This window comes from Salmo salar, chromosome ssa27 (assembly GCF_905237065.1).
Source record: "Salmo salar chromosome ssa27, Ssal_v3.1, whole genome shotgun sequence".
Lineage (NCBI taxonomy): Eukaryota > Metazoa > Chordata > Actinopteri > Salmoniformes > Salmonidae > Salmo > Salmo salar.
The window spans coordinates 32,932,908-32,954,234 of NC_059468.1; the positions used below are offsets into that span (position 1 = coordinate 32,932,908).

The following is a 21,327-nucleotide window of genomic DNA, read 5'->3' on the forward strand; positions in this document are numbered from 1 at the left end:
GGACTCAGTGAGATCTATGTGGGTGCTCTCATCCAGCATCAAATGAACCAGAACACCATCGTCCTTGTGACTCCCATCACAGCATGGAAATCCCCGCTGATGTTGAATGCCGCCAAGTCTCGACTTGACAGTTCATGCAGCGTTTGTATTCTGATCATGGAAATCTGAACACATCATGAATCCAGTGTCTAGATGCCCTTTTCCCACGCTATAGTCAAATGGAATAGGCTAAATCTGACAACTTGATGGCTGTAGCCAGCTAACCGCTAAACAAAACGTTTTTCTAAATAAGCTTGCTGGGTAGCATTTATGAAGCCTCAAAACCAAGGCATGAAAAAAGGTCACTCTTGCTCCGACAACACAGCTTTACTGCAGACTTGTGGGTGGAGTGCTGATGTTGCCACTATGTGGTTTCGGTAGCCTGATCGCATCAGCAATGTGTCCCTGACCACCATCCAACTTTTGTGCATCTAGACCGGTCTTTTCAATGTGATATTCGAGTGCGGGCCAGGGCTTTTCCACTTAAAGCTGCAATATGTCACTTTTTGGGCTACCTGACCAAATTCATATAGAAATGTGAGTTATAGATCTGTTAAGTGACACTTTTGCTTTGTACACCAGGTTCAAAACAGCTGAAAATATTTCACAGCGGTTGAAATGCGACTATTTTTCTCTACAGTATACTTGTTTTATCGCAGACTATTCGAATTTCTGCATAGTGCATAACCAAATCTACAGGTTGTCATACTGGCCCTCCTGGGTAATGATTCAGTAGGGTACACCAAAGCAAGAGGTTTTGCTAAAAAATAAAAAAATTTAAAAGTTATTGTTGTAGCTCCCAGTAAAAAATAAATCCCTTCTGAACAACCCTCAATTTCCCCACCCGACAGATACTGAGCCCTAGTCCTACCTTACCGTTGAGTCATTTAGCAGAGACTTAAAGTAGTGAGTGCAAACTCTGCTGCAGCCTTTCATCTCAGAATTGGAACTCGTGATAACCCTTCAGCTACGGAGTGAAAGATTCCATTCCTGGGCTCATTCATATATACTTACATGGTTGTTTACAACAACAAAAAAAGGAGATTCAATAATTAATCTGGGTGCTTTTCCGGAAGGTAAGAAACTAGCAGACTTAGGTTTCTCAAAGTGTATGATCATTTATCCAACTGGACTGCTTCCATTTTCCATCTCAGCTTCAAACAAGTCATTTAGTATAACTGGGGCAGTGAGGTCTTAAACTAAAGTACACACTGCATGTAGTAAAAAAAAAAAAAACATGTGCTTATTGAATACATTTTATAAACACAATGTCAGATATGTCACCTTAACTCTTGTACAAAATGGTTGTTCAATGAGCCTTGAATAGCCACAACTAAATAACACGCATTATCATTGTGAAAATGCCTCATGATAAAAACATTATGGATAACATTGAAAATAACTACCAGGGGGTGCTGTTCTATAGAGAAATTCATTGTTGAAACTATATGACCAACAGAAGAAATGGATTTAACAAACAAAGTGTTACATGCAGCCACTAACGGTTGATTAAAACAACCTCTGGTCCATAGAAAACCACCTCAAACAAAAGTACTTTAGGGACATATAAAATACATTTTATTATCCATTTTGCTTCATTGTAGTTGCATTTCTAGACACTCATTATGAAAGAACGCAGCTACTGTTTTTATCCGGACACAGACGCAAGTAATGTTTGTTTTATCTTCTTTTTTCTGTCTCTCGTTGTGCGCCCGGATCTCAATATATAATTATTGTATGGAAAAAGAAAAAAGGGAACCTAATATCTTTTCTCTTTGTTATACTCAACATAAAAATGATTGTTCCCGGGCCCCAGGCTGAGAGCACCGTTCAGGGCTGGGCCCCGGCAGCTGGCACCTGCGTGGCCAGAGCACTGGGGGAAGAGATCACAGGAGAGCCTGCCACGTTAGCCAGGGGCTGCGACGAGGACATGGAAGTGATGCCTGGAGAAGAGAAAAACGGGGTCAGAGGAAGAGTGGGGTCTTACCTAAGAAGAAAATGATGACATAAGAACTGATAGTATTTTCTAGAATGAACAGTTCTCCTTAGCCAGCTGTAGAATCTCTTCAGAACAGCAACATAGTGTTAGGACCCCTGCAGACAGCATGTGTGTTACCTGTCATCATACTGGAGGAGCTGACTGGGGTTGAACCAGTCGACAGCCCTGATATAGAGCCCATCCTCGCCTGGTCTTTCACAATGGGGTCTGACAGACAGAGAATGACAGAAAAGCCCATGAATGATAAGCAAAACAAGCTAAGGCCGCAGATATTTCAGACACAAACGCAGCTATGCATCACAACCGTGACCTCAGAGTTCAATACATTCCTGTGAACAATGGGAAGAAATGTGTATGTAGGAATGCCTTGCAGCTCACAGAAGTAGGAGAAATCAATGGCCTCCACTCTGACCATGCATGTTAAGTATGTATGTATGTATGCTATTTAAGAGGTGGAGCTCACAGAAGTAGGGGTGTTCCATGGCCTCCCGGGCGGTGAGGCGGGCGTGGTGGTCGTAACGCAGCAGCTTGTCCAGGAAGTCCAGTGCCTCAGTGCTGACCAGGTGCTGGTTCTCACTGTGGACAAACCTCTCCCACCGCTTACGGGAATGCCTGGGAAACAGAGACTAAACAGTCATAGACAGAACACATCATGGACACAGCCTCTCCTCTCAGTCATAGACAGAACACAGCCTCTCCTCTCAGTCATAGACAGAACACATCATGGACACAGCCTCTCCTCTCAGTCATAGACAGAACACAGCCTCTCCTCTCAGTCATAGACAGAACACAGCCTCTCCTCTCAGTCATAGACAGAACACATCATGGACACAGCCTCTCCTCTCAGTCATAGACAGAACACAGCCTCTCCTCTCAGTCATAGACTGGACACAGCCTCTCCTCTCAGTCATAGACAGAACACAGCCTCTCCTCTCAGTCATAGACAGAACACATCATGGACACAGCCTCTCCTCTCAGTCATAGACAGAACACATCATGGACACAGCCTCTCCTCTCAGTCATAGACTGGACACAGCCTCTCCTCTCAGTCATAGACTGGACACAGCCTCTCCTCTCAGTCATAGACTGGACACATCATGGACACAGCCTCTTCAGACAGAATGCGCAGAATCTCTGAACTAGATTGACTATCGCAGTTGGAATGCGCAGAATCGCGAATCTACAAATCACACTGCATCAAAAATAACTAGTCATTGTGATTCTACGCCTTGTCATGCTGAAACTGACAGACAGACGCAACACTAACTTCTGTGATTTGAGACCTACCTGCCCAGAATGTCATTGAACCTTGGGTCTAGCTCGATGTTGTATTTGTCGATGTAGTCGTACAGGTCTTCTGTGCCCAGGACTTTTGCGATCCGTACAAGCTGCAAAACAAACGAGACATGACATGCATTCAACAATGGAGGGCAGCCCCGGCTGTCTGAACATCACTAGAACCACTACAACTAGTTGTCTATCAGAGGGGATAAAGCAGCAGACATGCCATTGGACAATAAAGTAATGTTATAATCAAATCATATTTTGTCACATGCGCCGAATACAACAGGTATACCTTACCGTGAAATACTTACAAGCCCTTAACAACAATGCAGAGTTAAGAAAATATTTACTAAATAAACTAAAGTATCTATAAACAAATACAATACAATTGATTGATTTGATGGGATGGCTGAGCTCTCACTTGGTCGTAATTATCGTGTCCGTGGAAGAAAGGCTCCTTCCTGAAGATCATACTGGCCAGCATGCAGCCCAAGCTCCACATGTCTAAACTGTAGTCGTACATCTATACAGGGACAATACAGGGAATGGTATCAAAACATCGGACCACAGAATAAGTCAAGGAAAAGGAGACAGAATTAAATTAGATGTAGGTTATTGAGGTGAATTTTTAATAGAACAACAAACAAAAAAGATCCCTTTTATATTTTGAGTGGGTTTTTTTCTGGGACCGTGTTCTGGGCAGATGTGAAATGACATCTGCTCTGAATGCATGATTTATTTCCTGGATAAAATGTGGCATAAACCTACGTTGTACAGAACAGATGCATCTAATTCAATCTTCTGAGGACGAAAGTAAACCAAGAAGAACCATAGCTCTACGACTGAGTGGATTGTTCCCCAGATCATGCAGTAGGAATACAGTACATCATCTTTAGTAGAAAGCTGAGAAAACAGGGCCGTGTTCAATGGGGCAGGACGCCTGACTGACCTGGTAGTCGACCAGCAGCTCTGGACCCTTGAAGTATCGGGAAGCCACTCGTACGTTGTACTCCTGAGCAGGGTGGTAGAACTCTGCCAAACCCCAGTCTATAAGGCGAAGCTAGGAGACAGAAGATGAAATCCAGTTAGTTTGAAAACATTACTAGAATCCCACGGCCAGGACTAATATTCATATAGATGGATTAAATCAACACACTCAGGACTTTGTCAAAAATTTTGCAGACGTGTGTGGGGAGTGCACAAATTGTCATTTGTGTATACAGAATCAGATAAATGATCAATTCATTTACGAGATTTCTATGTTTACTAGTCACAATGGGGGACCGAACCTTAGTAAATAAATATGATTAATGTTTTATATCAGAAAAATAAACCAAAGACTATCTCTTAAATTTGTCTTACCTCAGGAGGCAGTATGAATTACCCTACCAAGTGAATGAAAAGGTCCCATTAGACCCCTCAGAGGGGTTGTGCTGAGTAGTTCTCTATTGGGGAAAGATTCATGTTGAGCTTTCTACTGTGGTGGTTAAACACTCACACGCTAGTCAACGATTGGCTACATTTCTTGTTTGCCACAATTGGACCAATCACAGATGAGAGTGCTTTGTGAACCAACTAAATCCAACAGCAGCAAACTGTCAGGCAATACTCCGCCCATAAGTTGGTCTCTGTGACCACACGTACATTAGCCAATCAAAGCAGAGAAAGGAGGGAGGGAAAAGGGAGAGATAGGCCAGTACCTTTCTGTGTTCGTGGTCGATCATGACGTTGTGTGGCTTGACGTCTCTGTGCATGATTCCCATACTGTGACAGTAGTCCAGAGCCTGAGTGTGGGAGCAGAGAGGACAAACAGCTGACAACTGGCTCACGTTCACTACGGCACACCGTGGAAAAACATTTTGCAACGAAAAAAGAAAAAAAACAAGCATTTCTCATCAGCCAAGTTCAGATAGTACCTCCCAGTTTGTGAGCATTTCCATCCGTTGTGTGCGTACTGAATACAGCCCAGAACATAGCCACGGTGCTCACAGGTCCCTCTAACGTATTCCACACAATTAAGTGGGGAGAAAAACCTTGCCAGTCATCTTTATGGCTGCATTAAGTCCTAGTGACCAAAACATCATGGAAAACACTTGGCTAACACACCTATTGGGTATTATCATCAGTGGTGTAATGATTGATTTGCTTTCCCACCAGCAGCATGTGACCCTACACACACTATAAATGACTAAAAAAGACTTATTAATAAAGTATTATAGTTTTACATACAATAATCCTACTGAAAAGCAGATGAAGCGTGAACATTATAGGCCAGTAATTCTCACCAACCCTGCTCCTGGAGATCTGCAGGCAGCAGTACTGCAGCTTTCTGTACAATGATTGGCAGTAGGAATCAACAAGGCTACTACCACTGTCTGAGTCAGAGCTGTTGTAGAGCAGCAAACCTAAGTGAACCCTGTCCATAGTACTGCCATTTTTAGAGCCTTTTTTTTTTAACATCAGGTGTCTTCACGAGAAAAATGCTGAGGACAAACAAAAGTCCAGTATATTCCCATTGTCCTCAGAGATCAAGTCAACGGGTAAATGCTTAAAAATGCTATTAAAATAATGATAAAAGCCACAGGTTTTTATCCATCCATACAGGCTACAGTGTAAAGTGAATAATAATAAACTGATGAAGTCTCAGGCATAGTGGTTTTCCTGTAGCTAGTTGAAAAGCAGCCACGTGAGGAGCAGCTGTGGTACGGGCCGGAGACGGGCTGTGCCGAGCACGGGCCGGAGACGGGTTGTGCCGAGCACGGGCCGGAGACGGGTTGTGCCGAGCACGGGCCGGAGACGGGTTGTGCCGAGCACGGGCCGGAGACGGGTTGTGCCGAGCACGGGCCGGAGACGGGTTGTGCCGAGCACGGGCCGGAGACGGGTTGTGCCGAGCACGGGCCGGAGACGGGTTGTGCCGAGCACGGGCCGGAGATGGGTTGTGCTGAGCACGGGCCGGAGATGGGTTGTGGCTGGCAGCACAGAGAGAGGCGCGACGTGTCAGGCCTGTCCACTTAGATAAATCCTCTCGTCTTTAACACGTCTCCTCCATATGGGTCGCCTGCCCTGATCGCCACGGTGAGGACTGAGGCCCTCAGCAACAGCAGGGGTGGGGAGGGATTAGGCTTTAGCCAAAATTCAGCTTTTAAAAATAGACACCGGAGTGACCACTATAAAAAAAGATCTTAGCTCCGTTTACATTGTTCTCTTGCATTCTGTAAATGACTAAACATCGTCTGTCACATCACGATGACGTCACCATCGACAATTGCCGTCAATCATCTTCAGTATCCGATACTATCCTAATAAATCGCCCAACTCTAGAGTGCTGCGACTTAAAGCTGAAGTCCTGAACAACACAACGCTATTTTAATCAGGGGGATTGGAGAAGCTTCAGTCTCAATCACCCAGACGGTGTCCCTAATTGCACCATATTCCATTATAGTTCACTATATAGAGAACAGGGTGCCATTTGGGAGGCACAACCAGTTACAGGTTACAACAATGGGGTCTTACCTTCAAGATCTCATACATGTAGAACCGTATGTCGTAGTCGGATAGCGTTTGATACAATTGCTGCAGAAAGAGAAGAAAAACTGAAGACATTTCAGCAGAATGCCACCATGAGGGAAGTAATAGAGGCATATGGTCAAAGCTTCAGCTTCCATTTTGACTGGATAAAAATTAACTGTGATTCTTCTTACCTTGAAGTCTGTGTTGTTGACGTGTTCAAAGACCAGAGCTGGAGTCCGAGACTGCAATAAAAATGTAAAAATAAAAGACAATTTCTTTTGAAAAAGAGACCAAATATGATCAGTATAAACTACCATTAAATAGCGGATTCATACCAGATTCAGCTGGATTTTCAGCGAGAGTGGTAGCCAAAATGTCATATGATATGTACGGAGCAGCATGATGGCATGTATTATTGGTAGGTTGATGAAACTGACCACTGGATCCTTGACGATGTCTAGAAGTGAGATGATGTTGGGGCCGCCTCGCAGGTTTTCTAGAATCTTGATTTCTCGCTTGATTTTCTTCTTTTTTACTGGCTGTTGAGCACGAGAGAAGAACAGACCGAGAGATTGGTGCAAAGAGAATGTTTAACAGAGCTTCTGTGAAATACTATGCTGTGAGCGGTACAGGGAAAGCCTACAGGGCTGGGGTCCCAGATTATATTCAGCCTTGGGCAAAATAAATTATTGAGTCGGGAGGCCGGAACACTACAAATTGACCATACAGATATAGTAGGCCTATTTGACAAAAACAATCATTTCAAACCTGGATTACATTGGGATACGATCACATACGCCTGTATTTATGCGTGGGAATACTTGGGATCACTTTGAGCTGATTTCCTGGAGAATTTACAGTCGTTAATGTCCAACAATTAAAATAGGCCGCCTATTGGGGAGCCCTGCTATATGGCCCATACATAATCATCAGTCATAGGCCAAATAACAGGTAAAAGACTAGCTGCCAATCTCTTAGTGAAGCCCATCCACAGCTTCAGTAACTTTGGGTCTGAGTTGCAGAGCCTGTGGCCTAGAGGATGTACGTCTCTTCCCAACAGAGACATGCTTCCCCCCTGACTCCAGCCTTCCCACTGTTACTCCCACAAGCCCGTCTCCCCCTCCCCCAACGGTCTTTAATAAAGGGTCAAAAAAACATTCAAAACATATATTTCAAAGAAACACACTGGGTCTCAACAGGGTGAAGTCCAGCGCCAGTACCTTGAGTATTTTGACGACTACTTTCTCGTTGTTTGTGATGTTGATAGCTTCAAACACTTCGCTGTATTTGCCCCGGCCGAGCTTTCTCACCAGCTGGTAGTCATCTTGATTCCTGAGGGACAGACAGACAAAGATAACAATGAGTAATATTCACAACAATGTTAAAACAGATAAGCCTTGATTCCCCCAACTGATAGTTAACACTGATACCTGATGATAAAGCTGGCACATTCCACATTTTAGATTAGACCTGCAACGCACCAGGGCCATGTTCAGTAGGCAAACGTTGTGGAATGTTGCAGATCGAAATGTCACCAATAAAGCCCACATGACACCTTGTTCTACATTTCAGAGATTGTTTGTTCTACTTCATATATTTCTATCTGAACATTCCAATTCCACACAGTTGTGCCCTGCTCTGCTCTGCTGAACTTGATCCTGATAAGTCTCTGTTGTAGTGATTCCTCACAAATGATGGTCAATTATGCTTTTATATACACATGACAAATATATGTCAACAACCCTTCCTCCAAAGGACCATTCTATGCATTACATTTTGTGAACCCCCCCCCAAAAAAAAAAATCATGGTATTTTTTTGGTCCTGCTGCTGTGTCTAACACCGAATGGGGTAAGGGTGTAGTGCTGCCGCCACCGACCAATCAGATGGCTTGACGACTAGCTCAGCTCACCCCCACTCCACAACGTGTGACTCGTAGTCCCAGTACTCCCGGGGTCTCTGTGTGTTCACATCGGGGTAAACCCGGGATCGGCTGGTGACCGGGCCAGACATCTTCAGGTGGATAGAAAGGCTCTCTCCTCAGGACCTGTGGGTTGGGCGGGAGAGAAAAGAAGCCCATAGAAATTCAATAGACAGAGAGAGAAGCACACACACGCTCTAACATGGATGGACCAGTGTGGCGAAGTCGCCAAACTCCCACGATGCACTTCATTGGCTGCATCGACATGGCTAAAGGCATAATGAATCATATGACCTACTTTGAGTCCAGACTCCAGATAATATCAACTATAGGTTGAGCGATATGAAACCAGGGTGTTTTTGTCATCACGGCCTATCCTAGAGCCTCAGCCTCTCATTCCAAATGGTCACCATGTGGGCGGTTACTCTGGAAACATTTTTATTTTGCAGGAAATTTGACTGGGCCTACTCTCAGAGCCAATTGGATTTCAGCTCCTGATTCAATAAACCGGAAAAACATGGCCTCTAGCCTAAATATAGGCCAAATAAAAAAAACATACAAGTTTTGTTAACGCAACATTTAACCTAGCAACAGAATGAATGTATTGTGTTCCCCAGGCAACTAGACACAATAGCTGTTTACGAGGTGTTGACACTATGGTAACTGGGAGGCTACCAATGTCATTTTAAAAAGGTGGGAGGAGGGGAGTAGCACAGTCTTGAGCTTAGCTTCCCAGTCAAAACATTTTGTGAAATTTCTTTTCATTTTGGTCTATGGCAGATTTCTTCCAGCTGTTCATACACAATTTTTTTTTTTTTTTAAGATGAAGTTCATTAGCCGAAGTCTACACCCCTTCGTCAGTGATTTCTCAATAGTACTACTCCCAGGAGTGGGAACTATGGACGGGATTCTTCAATTAAGTGTTTGTTGTCATTCAATGAGAGACGACTAGATTTCATGCTATTATTTTCACTTCAGAAATACTGCACCGAACATCTTAGATGTAAAATTGCACGACTAAGATCTCCTTGGCAAAATATATATATATATTTTTTTTTACAGATTTCTTGATTAATTCTGCCCATTTTGAGGAAGAGTTACTGGGTATGTTGTTGCTACGGTGGCTCAAGAGGGACAAACTGCGCTTTTTTCAAATTTTTCAAGCTAAGGTCTTTAAGGAGTAGGCTATGCGAGGACATACATTTGTTTCGTCTGGCTGAGTTCTGCTAGAAGCAAACCGAACTGATGTATGCTGCAAGGTTTCCGTTAGGAAAATGTGGCACCGGACAACGTGACCGTGAAGATTTTAATTTACTGGACCCATATGTATTGGGTGCAGAATCCTTGAGGTCGTATGCTCCAAAATCACATTTACATTATGGTAATGCATCTTAACAGAACAATTAGTGTAATGAAGCAGCCAGTTAAAAATACATTTTCAAACATTTGCCAAAATGCCATTCTAAAACAAAGCACCTGGGAAAATTCCATTCTAAACCGTGTACATTATAGCGGTTCCATGTGTGACAGATGAAAATCTCTTTTAGAAACTTTGAAAAAGGGGGAATCTAAAGATGAATGGGTTGCTAACATGACTAGGACTGTGACTTTGGCTTCAGGACAACGAAAGAAAGTTGATATGAAAACCAATAGAACAGGAGAGAGAAATGGCATAGCGGTGGGTCCAATAGGAATATTATATAGTTACTCCAGACTAAAATATGTGAAGATAATGTCTTGAGTATAATTTAAAATGTTGAGACAAGGGGAGGGGTGTGTTGAAGATATAGGCGAGTCTCTCTCCAGAATGTCTCAGCTGTCTCCCGCCAATTCTTGAACATTCATCATTTCATTGTGTGAATTAATTCTCCCCTTCGATAATCACCAATCCTCGGTGTGAAAGAGCAATGGGCCTACTGCTGCATTTGCCTGCATATAGGCTATGAGTTCCATGCGCTCATTTCTTTAGCCACCAATGGATCACAGTGTGTCCATATGGCAGAGGTTGGTGAACTCGCATTAGTTGACTTTATTTTTTTATTTAAATTCAGCTCTTTATTATTAACCACGTGACAATGATTTTGAGAAACAAAATCGTTACTGAAATGAAACTGTTCCACGGAAACGCGCATATGAAAATCACCGGCACGCAGAATGGTAGAAATGGTAGGATAAATTGTAAGCTTCCCCAAGGCCTCATAATATGAAATAAAACATTCAGGTTTCAAACAATTAAGCATGTTTTCATGCATACTGCCTCCAGCTCACATTGTAAAGTGGTGGGTGACTTGCTAATAGCCTGTTGCCTGCACTTGAATGGTGAATGGAAGGTGCGCTTCAATTACCAGTTGAGAAATAAAAATAGCTCTTTTTAAGCGTGCACCAAGTTTCTAACCCTCGATTGCATTTAGAATTGGTGTGCAATGAAAGCACGTTTTTACTTCAGCAGCAACCAGCTGAGGTTTTGCAGGAGAAATCCCACTCAAAATAGGCTCTGTATGCTGTGTGCGTGTGATAGTTGTGTTGGATAAATAAGATACATGATGACCAATGTTCCCTCAACAACAACAACAAAAAAATGGCCACTGGGAAAATTTCAGGTCTGCTGAGCACAAACTTGAATGTTGTGAAAATTCTGTGCAACTTCCGGACCGCTTTAAGTTACAGTTTTAACAGTGGTCAAGTAGGCTACAGTGGCTATTTAATCATAATGTAGGCCTACCAGAGTGGCCTACCATCAAAAACAATGGAGAAAAACACATCCCATATCCAGGGATGCAAACTGGTGAGGGCCCAAATTGGTGACTCCCCTTTTTTTTTTGCACTGAAACATGCAAAACAAAATCCCTATTAGGAGGAAATGCAGATTTTAACTAATTAACCTGTTAGGGCTAGGGGGCAGTATTTACACCGCCGGATAAAAAAAACGTACCCGATTTAATCTGGTTACCACTCCTACCCAGTAACTAGAATATGCATATACTTATTACATATGGATAGAAAACACCCTAAAGTTTCTAAAACTGTTTGAATGGTGTCTGTGAGTATAACAGAACTCATTTGGCAGGCAAAAATCTGAGAAGGTTTCATTCAGGAAGTGGCCTGTCTGACAAGGTGTCGTTCTTCTTGTCTCTGTTTATTGAAGAGTGAGGATCTTAGCTGTCCCTTGACACTTCCTACGGCTCCAATGGGCTCTCAGAAGGCGGCAAAAAGCTGAATCGTGGCTTTGCAGGTTCTGGTTGAAACAAAGTAGCGCGTTTGGGTAGTGGCTGGTTACAGTACTGCGAGACTCAGGCGCGTGCCCGCGTCGACCGAATGCTTTGTTTTCTTTCCTCTGTTTACCTAAACGGAGATTCCCGGTCGGAATATTATCGCTTTTTTACGAGAAAAATGGCATAAAAATGGATTTTAAACAGCGGTTGACATGCTTTGAAGTACGGTAATGGAATATTTAGAATTCTTTTGTCACGAATTGCACCATGCTCGTGACCCTGATTTACCATTTCGGATAGTGTCTGGAACACACGAACAAAACGCCGCTATTAGGATATAACGATGGATTATTTTGGACCAAACCAACATTTGTTATTGAAGTAGCAGTCCTGGGAGTGCATTCTGACGAAGACAACAAAGGTAATCAAACTTTTGTAATAGTAAATCTGACTTTGGTCAGGGCTAAACTTGGTGGGTGTCTAAATGGCTAGCCGTGATGGCTGGGCTATCTACTGAGAATATTGCAAAATGTGCTTTCACAGAAAAGCTATTTTAAAATCGGACACCTCGATTGCACAAAGGAGTTCTGTATCTATAATTCTTAAAATAATTGTTATGTTTTTTGTGAACGTTTATCGTGAGTAATTTAGTAAATTGTTAGTAAATTCCCCGGAAGTTTGCGGGGGGTATGCTAGTTCTGAATGTCACATGCTAATGTAAAAAGCTGGTTTTTGATATAAATATGAACTTGATTGAACAAAACATGCATGTATTGTATAACATAATGTCCTAGGTGTGTCATCTGATGAAGATCATCAAAGGTTAGTGCTGCATTTAGCTGTCTTCTGGGTTTTTGTGACATTATATGCTAGCTTGAAAAATGGGTGTCTGATTATTTCTGGCTGGGTAAAAATAGAACTGTTTGGCCATAATGACCATTGTTATGTTTGGAGGTAAAAGGGGGAAGCTTGCAAGCCGAAGAACACCATCCCAACCATGAAGCACGGGGGTGGCAGCATCATGTTGTGGGGGTGCTTTGCTGCAGGAGGGACTGGTGCACTTCACAAAATAGATGGCATCATGAGGAAAGGAAAAGTATGTGGATATATTGAAGCAACATCTCAAGACATCAGTCAGGATGTTAAAGCTTGGTCACAAATGGGTCTTCCAAATGGACAATGACCCCAAGCATACTTCACAATTGTTCCCATTTGAAAGCTGCAACTTTAGGACATTAAACATTTGACTAGAATAACCTATTTAGAATAAACTCTTCATAACTTTAACTTGTCTTAATGCTCTTGATACACTATTTTAATTAGTAGGATTTGGCTTTTGGCCAATTGGGTCGCAACAGCAAGTAGGAGGGATGCATGTATCATTTATTTTATAATACACTAATCTTTGCTCAATTGTAAGGCTTGTTCAAACTACTCATTAGATTTATCTATCTTGCTATTGTTTTTTCTACTGCTCATTATTACCTTGGTCCTTTATGTTTCTAGGTCATTCAAAAACAACTGAACTTTGAGAACACAGTTAGATAAATGCATTGTTTGATCATGAAGTAGCGAGTGGGATGAGGTGGGAGAAAGCCAACATGTATAAAAACTGAAGTCATATTCATATCAAATGTAGAGAAAATTCTATTTTTTTAATAATTAGACACCGGAGTGTCTGCTATTATAAAATAGGCTTTCGCTATACGGCCTAGAACATCCGACATTGAGAGAAAAAATAAATGACTGGACATTTTGCACCACTTTAGTGAAAATCTTAGCTCCGCTAACATTCTTCTCTTGCATTCTGTAAATTGTTTGTACCATATTTTTTTTAATAGGTTATGCATGCTATAGCAAAGGAATAGGCCACTTGGCATGGCCCCGCTGTGGGCTGCCCAGTCAGCTCTTTACTGCGTGGTGCCAGTCAAGTTGAAATAAGCTAAACATCGTCCGTCACATCACGATGATGTCACTATCGACAATGGCCGCCAATAATCTTCGATATCCGAAACTATCCTAATAAACATGATCAAACCCTAACTGACATTCAACCTGTCGTTACTGCAACAAAGGGAAACACTAACACAACCCCATATTGACTCACAATATGACAATGGCACACAATCTCACAATGGCTTCAAATACAAAACTTGAAACAAGTAGACACATTCCAATCAAACCAAAACGCCAAAGCCACCTCAAAATAGAAACATTTAACAGAGACTTGTGCATTGTAACTGCTCGGCTTACAGAGGTAGTGTGTGCAGCCCAGTACATCACTGGGGCCAAGCTTCCTGCCATCCAGGACCTCCATACCAGGCGGTGTCAGGGAAAGGCCCTAAAAATTGTCAAAGACTTCAGCCACCCTAGTCATAGGCTGTTCTCTGCTACCGCACGGCAAGCAGTAACGGTAGTTGTTGGGAATTGTTAGATATTACTGCACTGTTGGAACTAGAAGCACAAGCATTTCGCTACACTTGCATTAACATCTGCTAACCATGTGTACGTGACCAATAAAATTTGATCAAATGGCTACCCAGACTATTTGCATTGCCCCCTCCCTCTTCTATACTGCTGCTACTCTCTTACTACATTGAAGGAAATAAAGTATTTGATCCCCTGCTGATTTTGTACATTTGCCCACTGACAAAGAAATGATCAGTCTATAATTTTAATGGTAGGTTTATTTGAACAGTGAGAGACAGAATAACAAACAAATCCAGAAAAACGCATGTCAAAAATGTTATAAATTGATTTGCATTTTAATGAGGGAAATAAGTATTTGACCCCTCTGCAAAACATGACTTAGTACTTGGTGGCAAAACCCTTGTGGGCAATCACAGAGGTCAGACGTTTCTTGTAGTTGGCCACCAGGTTTGCACACATCTCAGGAGGGATTTTGTCCCACTCCTCTTTGCAGATCTTCTCCAAGTCATTAAGGTTTCGAGGCTGACGTTTGGCAAATCGAACCTTCAGCTCCCTCCACAGATTTTCTATGGGATTAAGGTATGGAGACTGGCTAGGCCACTCCAGAACCTTAATGTGCTTCTTCTTGAGCCACTCCTTTGTTGCCTTGGCTGTGTGTTTTGGGTCATTGTCATGCTGGAATACCCACCCACAACCCATTTTCAATGCCCTGGCTGAGGGAAGGAGGTTCTCACCCAAGATTTGACGGTACATGGCCCCGTCCATCGTCCCTTTGATGCGGTGAAGTTGTCCTGTCCCCTTAGCAAACTTCAGACGGGCATGTATATGTGCTTTCTTGAGCAGGGGGACCTTGCGGGCGCTGCAAGATTTCAGTCCTTCTCCGCGTAGTGTGTTACCAATTGTTTTCTTGGTGACTTTTGTCCCAGCTGCCTTGAGATCATTGACAAGATCCTCCCGTGTAGTTCTGGGCTGATTCCTCACCGTTCTCATGATCATTGCAACTCCACGAGGTGAGATCTTGCATGGAGCCCCAGGCCGAGGGAGATTGACAGTTATTTTGTGTTTCTTCCATTTGCGAAAAATCGCACCAACTGTTGTCACCTTCTCACCAAGCTGCTTGGCGATGGTCTTGTAGCCCATTCCAGCCTTGTGTAGGTCTACAATCTTGTCCCTGACATCCTTGGAGAGCTCTTTGGTTTTGGCCATGGTGGAGAGTTTGGAATCTGATTGATTGATTGCTTCTGTGGACAGGTGTCTTTTATACAGGTAACAAATTGAGATTAGGAGCACTCACTTTAAGAGTGTGCTCCTAATCTCAGCTCGTTACCTGTATAAAAGACACCTGTGAGCCAGAAATCTTTCTGATTGAGAGGGGGTCAAATACTTATTTCCCTCATTAAAATGCATTTTTGTCATGCGTTTTTCTGGATTATTTTGTTGTTATTCTGTCTCTTACTGTTCAAATAAACCTACCATTAAAACGATAGACTGATAATTTCTTTGTCAGTGGGCAAACGTACAAAATCAGCAGGGGATCAAATACTTTTTTCCCCCCTCACTGTATCTATGCATAGTCACTTTAGTAACTCTACCTACATGTACATATTACCTTAATTACCTCGACTAACCGGTGCCCCCGCACATTGACTCTGTACCGGTTCCCCCTGTATATTGCCTCACTATTGTTATTTTACTGCTGCTCTTTAATTATTTGTTTCTTTTATATCTTACTTTTTTTTTGTATTTTCTTAAAACTGCATTGTTGGTTAACTTGTTATGGATAGGGGGCAGTATTTTCACGGCCGGATAAAAAAACGTACCCGATTTAATCTGGTTATTACTCCTGCCCAGAAACTAGAATATGCATATAATTAGTAGCTTTGGATAGAAAACACTCCAAAGTTTCTAAAACTGTTTGAATGGTGTCTGTGAGTATAACAGAACTCAAATGGCAGGCCAAAACCTGAGAAGATTCTGTACAGGAAGTACCCTGTCTGACCATTTCTTGGCCTTCTTTGTCATCTCTATCCAAAACAGAGGATCTCTGCTGTAATGTGACACTTTCTAAGGCTCCCATAGGCTCTCAGAAGGCGCCAGAACGTTGAATGATGACTTTGCAGTCCATGGCCGAAAAACAGTAGCGCATTTGGATAGTGGTCGATCTGAGAACAATGAGACGGGTGCGTGCGAAGAGTCCATTTTGCATTTTCAGTCTTTGAACGAAAACAACGACTCCCGGTCGGAATATTATCGCTTTTTTATGAGAAAAATTGAATAAAAATTGATTTTAAACAGCGTTTGACATGCTTCGAAGTACTGTAATGGAATATTTTGAAATTTTTTGTCACGAAACGCACCGGCGCGTCACCCTTCGGATAGTGTCTTGAACGCACAAACAAAACGCCGCTATTTGGATATAACTATGGATTATTTGGAACCAAACCAACATTTGTTGTTGACGTAGAAGTCCTGGGAGTGCATTCTGACAAAGAACAGCAAAGGTAATCCAATTTTTCTTATAGTAAATCTGAGTTTGGTGAGTACCAAACTTGGTGGGTGTCAAAATAGCTAGCCTGTGATGGCCAGGCTATCTACTCAGAATATTGCAAAATGTGCTTTCACCGAAAAGCTATTTTAAAAATCGGACACCGCGGTTGCATAAAGGAGTTCTGTATCTATAATTCTTAAAATAATTATGTTTTTTGTGAACGTTTATCGTGAGTAATTTAGTAAATTCACCGGAAGTGTTCGGTGGGAATGCTAGTTCTGAACGTCACATGCTAATGTAAAAAGCTGTTTTTTGATATAAATATGAGCTTGATTGAACAAAACATGCATGTATTGTATAACATAATGTCCTAGGATTGTCATCTGATGAAGATCATCAAAGGTTAGTGCTGCATTTAGCTGTGGTTTTGGTTTTTGTGACATTATATGCTAGCTTGAAAAATGGGTGTGTGATTATTTCTGGCTGGGTACTCTCCTGACATAATCTAATGATTTGCTTTCGTTGTAAAGCCTTTTTGAAATCGGACAGTGTGGTTAGATAAAGGAGAGTCTTGTCTTTAAAATGGTGTAAAATAGTCATATGTTTGAAAAATTGAAGTTTTCGGATTTTCGAGGAGTTTGTATTTCGCGCCACACCCTATCATTGGATATTGGAGCGGTGTTCCGCTAGCGGAACGTCTAGATGTAAGAGGTTTTAAGGGCTTGTAAGTAAGCATTTCACTGTAAGGTCTACACCTGTTGTATTCAGCACGTGACAAAAAAAATATTTGTACGAGGTGAACCAGAAACAACAGCTACTGTGTTTTGCAGCATAACTTTTTGGAATGAATATCATTCCAGAGATTCCAAAGCCCCCCTTCCAACAATCACCCATGCCTCCACATTACCTTAAAGTCAGCAGTCTTGCTCAACAGTAAGTACCATGGCTAAACTAACTTCAGGTCACATGCCTATCAAAATGAGAGCCAGTCACAAGACATGTGCCAACCCCTCAACTGCAGATCTTTGTTGACCTCGTTGATTAAAAAGGGAAAATATAAAGCTAGGGAGTCAAATCTAAAATACCCAAGAAATTCAAAGGAAAAACCAATGCAAAGGGATCTGGATCTCAGTATTTTAGACTAGAGTATGAGACCTAGGCAAGATCAAAACAGGCTACATTCAATTTTCTTTCAAAGTTTGAAACCGACTGTCTCAATTAAATATCAAATTATTGAATAGGCATAGTCCTAGATAGCATGGTAAAACAACTGGGTTTCATCAATAGAAAGACAGAGGAGCATTAGCCTAATGATCATGGCAGACATGATCCGTGAGAGAACATGGTTTCACCTTGAATGGTAGTTAGAGGAGCTACTCAGGGCGAGAAAGGTATATTGGCAGGATGGGTCTGGTATCAAATCAAATGGCTTTTCAGTTGAAGGTTGAACTGTAAGGGCCGTCTGGATTCATAGAAGCTGGTTTTGGTGGGGGCGATACAGAAAATGGAGGCTAGTCCTAGCTACCATTGGAAACCAAGAAGTGAAGCCCAAAAATGTGATTGAGTCTGGAACATAGCCCAATTCAAGAAGGTCAACATGAGTAATAACTAACATATTAGCTACATTTGTGGACCTTGGTTCCATTTCCTTAATTTTCCTATCAGAAGTTACTCTGTCTGTATGAACACTGAAAGAGATCAATTGCAAGAGATGGGGCGGCAGGTAGCCCAGCGATTAAGAGCGTTGGGCAAGTAACGAAAAGGTGCTGGTTCAAATCCCAGAACCGACTAGGTGAAATCTGTCGATGTGCCCTTGAGCATGGCACTTAACCCTAATTGCTCCTGTAATTCGCTCTGTGTAAGAGCGTCTGCTAAACGACCAAAAAAATGCATGTTAAAATGTGATATCTAACTTTAGCTAGTTACCTTGCTATAATTCCCCTGTAATACAATTAGCTACAAGATGTAGCCAGAGCTTGCGCCAAGTTTGTGGTCGTTCAATAACTTAATGAGTTGTTACTCATATGATTTAATGGCTTCTAGAAGCAAACATTTGTTTTATTGTAATTGAACAGTAATAAGTAGTAAGACAAGAGACATTGCATAAATTAGCTAGCTACAGTAGCTATCGAACAAAATGTCCTCTTTACTTTAGCTTCAGACTGACTCAACATTTATCAGAATGTCAGCTGTGAAAATATAAACCCAACTAGCTAGCTAGATGAGATGGTCATTCACCTGTACAAGGCACTAAATGATTACAACATTACACAAAGTTAATCAATAGATCCCTAAATATATATTTATATTCAATATTAGTTGGTACTAGTAGCTAGCTACCTACTTGATAGCAGCAGCATCAACTGGTTAGCCGGATAGCTAGATATTCACCAATACTTTGTTAGTTCCTGGTAGTAGCTATAGCTTAAAAATTGTAACAGCTTTAAAAGGCACATTTAAGGCCATCATTGCCCATCACAGTGGTCTTCTTGTTGCCGTTACCAAAAAGCACATTTCATTGATTGATAACCGCACGGTCACAAGGCCGCAGAGGCCTGAGGTTTTCCTAGCTCAAGTCTGGGTCTGGGATTAGTCGATGAGCCTAGCATAGCCAGCATAGCTCGAACTGGTGCTTCCCTACAGTAAAATGTCCACATTTAGTGATTTTAAAATTAGTGTGTGTTATATTCTTAGCTACGTGAGTAGGATATTTCATAGCCATTTCTATCCTGATGCCTTAGTTTACGCCTTGCCACAACGATAAGAAATAGCTTGTTAACTAGCTAAAGTTAGCCGCTCACTAGCAAGCCGTGGCCGGGGAAAAACTCACTTCACAGTAAGTTAACTAGCAAGCTATCACATCCATCCCACGAGACGATAATGACTCTAACCATTCATATGTTTTCTAGGTGAAAATGGACAATTAAACGCTGGTAAAATCGATTAAAATATACAGTATATTACCTCTCAGAGGTTCGGGATGACAATATGGCGACACCGGACTCCAGCAACCAGTTTTTCGATAAAGGAGGGCAGTTACTCAAGACCTCCACTCCTCGGGGTGGCGCATGTCAGCACTCATTTGATGGGTACTACATAGACAAGAAGGCTGGTAGTAGCGAAGCAGGTCAGAGCCAGGGGCAATGCAACAACATAACAAGATGTTAGTAAACCCCACACTGAAATTGGAGGCAGTGAACAAAATGTAACTATATTACCACAAGACTGTGTTAGCTCGCCAAGCTAAAGCATTCACTCACAGAGCTAATGCAAATCTTCAGATATCAGGCAAGGACATACTGTATCACATCATTCAAGCATGGTTCACTGAACCACCTGCAACTTCACCCTCCGTTGACCCCCCTCTTCTTTGCTTAGAACAATCCAAGTCAAGTTACCAACCAACAGGGAATCGAACCTGCATCTTCTGCACCACAAGACCAAACCAAACACCACCATTACATATAGTAGTTTATACGATTAAATCCTGAAATGAATGAAGTTTTTTCCTATTTAAACCTAAATTCAACAGTTAGAAGTGTTCAGTCTGTCCATTGGGCAGGACAATGGAGGACTTTATCTGATGAGACAGTTGGCAGACTGTAGTAGTCTGGAATGTGATTGCATTGCACGATGTTCTTGTTACACTGACCTTGATATATATAAAAAATTTAATCCAGGGCTGTTGTGCAACACAATTTCCCCCAAAAAGTGGTCTCTGTCTGTACCATAAAGGCAACATGAGTACTTTTTAGATAATCTATAGGCCTATTGATATAAAATCTTGACTTGTCTGCATATATCATAGGTTATAGGTGTTCCCTTCATAAACAGTGTTGAACATGTCACTCAGCACAACCCAAAAGATAGGTAGGCCTAAGTATCTATACTGTTCATTATAGTTGGTGAGTCCATAAATGATACAGTCCATAGATATTCCTCTGCACAATAAAGACAATACATCATGATTCAGGTTCATTCTAGGCCTATGTGGGACACTATATATTAAAAAGACATTCAATACCCTCCCCACTTGAATAAATCCTGTCTGGTATGTGCTAGTCATAGGGTCTGATTCTTCATGGTGATGGAGAACCTGGAAATTGCAGCTAATAGGCAATTTACAATGTGGGCATGAAACGATCATATTCAATAATATCTGAGAGAACACTGGAGACCTGAGAGTGTTTGCTCTTATGTCATCACATCGTATTCAAAACAGATTATTACAGTGAAAGTCCAGATGTATCAGGAGTAAATCACTATGTCTTGTCTTGAAAAATAAAACTGTGATTTTTAATTCGTATCAAGAATAACTCAAGGATTTGTATGTTGTTTAATAAACAGTAAATAAAAAATAGTGACGTCAATGAGTTCGGTATAATGTGTTTACATTCTCATGAACTTTCCCCAAGAGGGTTCACTGCCACTGTCATTGATATACAG

The 21,327-nt window shown here is 41.9% G+C and overlaps 1 protein-coding gene across 1 annotated transcript; it reads right to left on the reverse strand.

Moving 5' to 3' along the window:
- Positions 1-1,282: 1,282 nt before the first annotated feature.
- Positions 1,283-20,002, reverse strand: LOC106588967 (casein kinase II subunit alpha). Its single transcript, XM_014178557.2, has 13 exons — positions 19,846-20,002; positions 8,743-8,877; positions 8,053-8,164; positions 7,270-7,371; positions 7,024-7,074; positions 6,836-6,895; positions 5,023-5,106; positions 4,272-4,382; positions 3,744-3,845; positions 3,326-3,426; positions 2,502-2,650; positions 2,156-2,245; positions 1,283-1,982 (listed from the first exon to the last, which is right to left on the reverse strand). The coding sequence occupies exons 2-13, from the start codon at positions 8,841-8,843 to the stop codon at positions 1,870-1,872; spliced, it is 1,176 nt and encodes a 391-aa protein (XP_014034032.1). The 5' UTR covers positions 8,844-8,877; positions 19,846-20,002; the 3' UTR covers positions 1,283-1,869.
- Positions 20,003-21,327: the final 1,325 nt, after the last annotated feature.

Excerpts from the sequence above, each read along its gene's own strand:
- LOC106588967 (XM_014178557.2), bottom strand. The coding sequence starts at position 8,843 with ATGTCTGGCCCGGTCACCAGCCGATCCCGGGTTTACCCCGATGTGAAC. Across the intron at positions 3,846-4,271 it reads AGCTGCTGGTCGACTACCAG|ATGTACGACTACAGTTTAGA; the intron begins GTCAGTCAGGCG and ends GTCCCTGTATAG. Across the intron at positions 2,246-2,501 it reads CATGGAACACCCCTACTTCT|ACCCCATTGTGAAAGACCAG; the intron begins GTGAGCTCCACC and ends TCTGTCTGTCAG.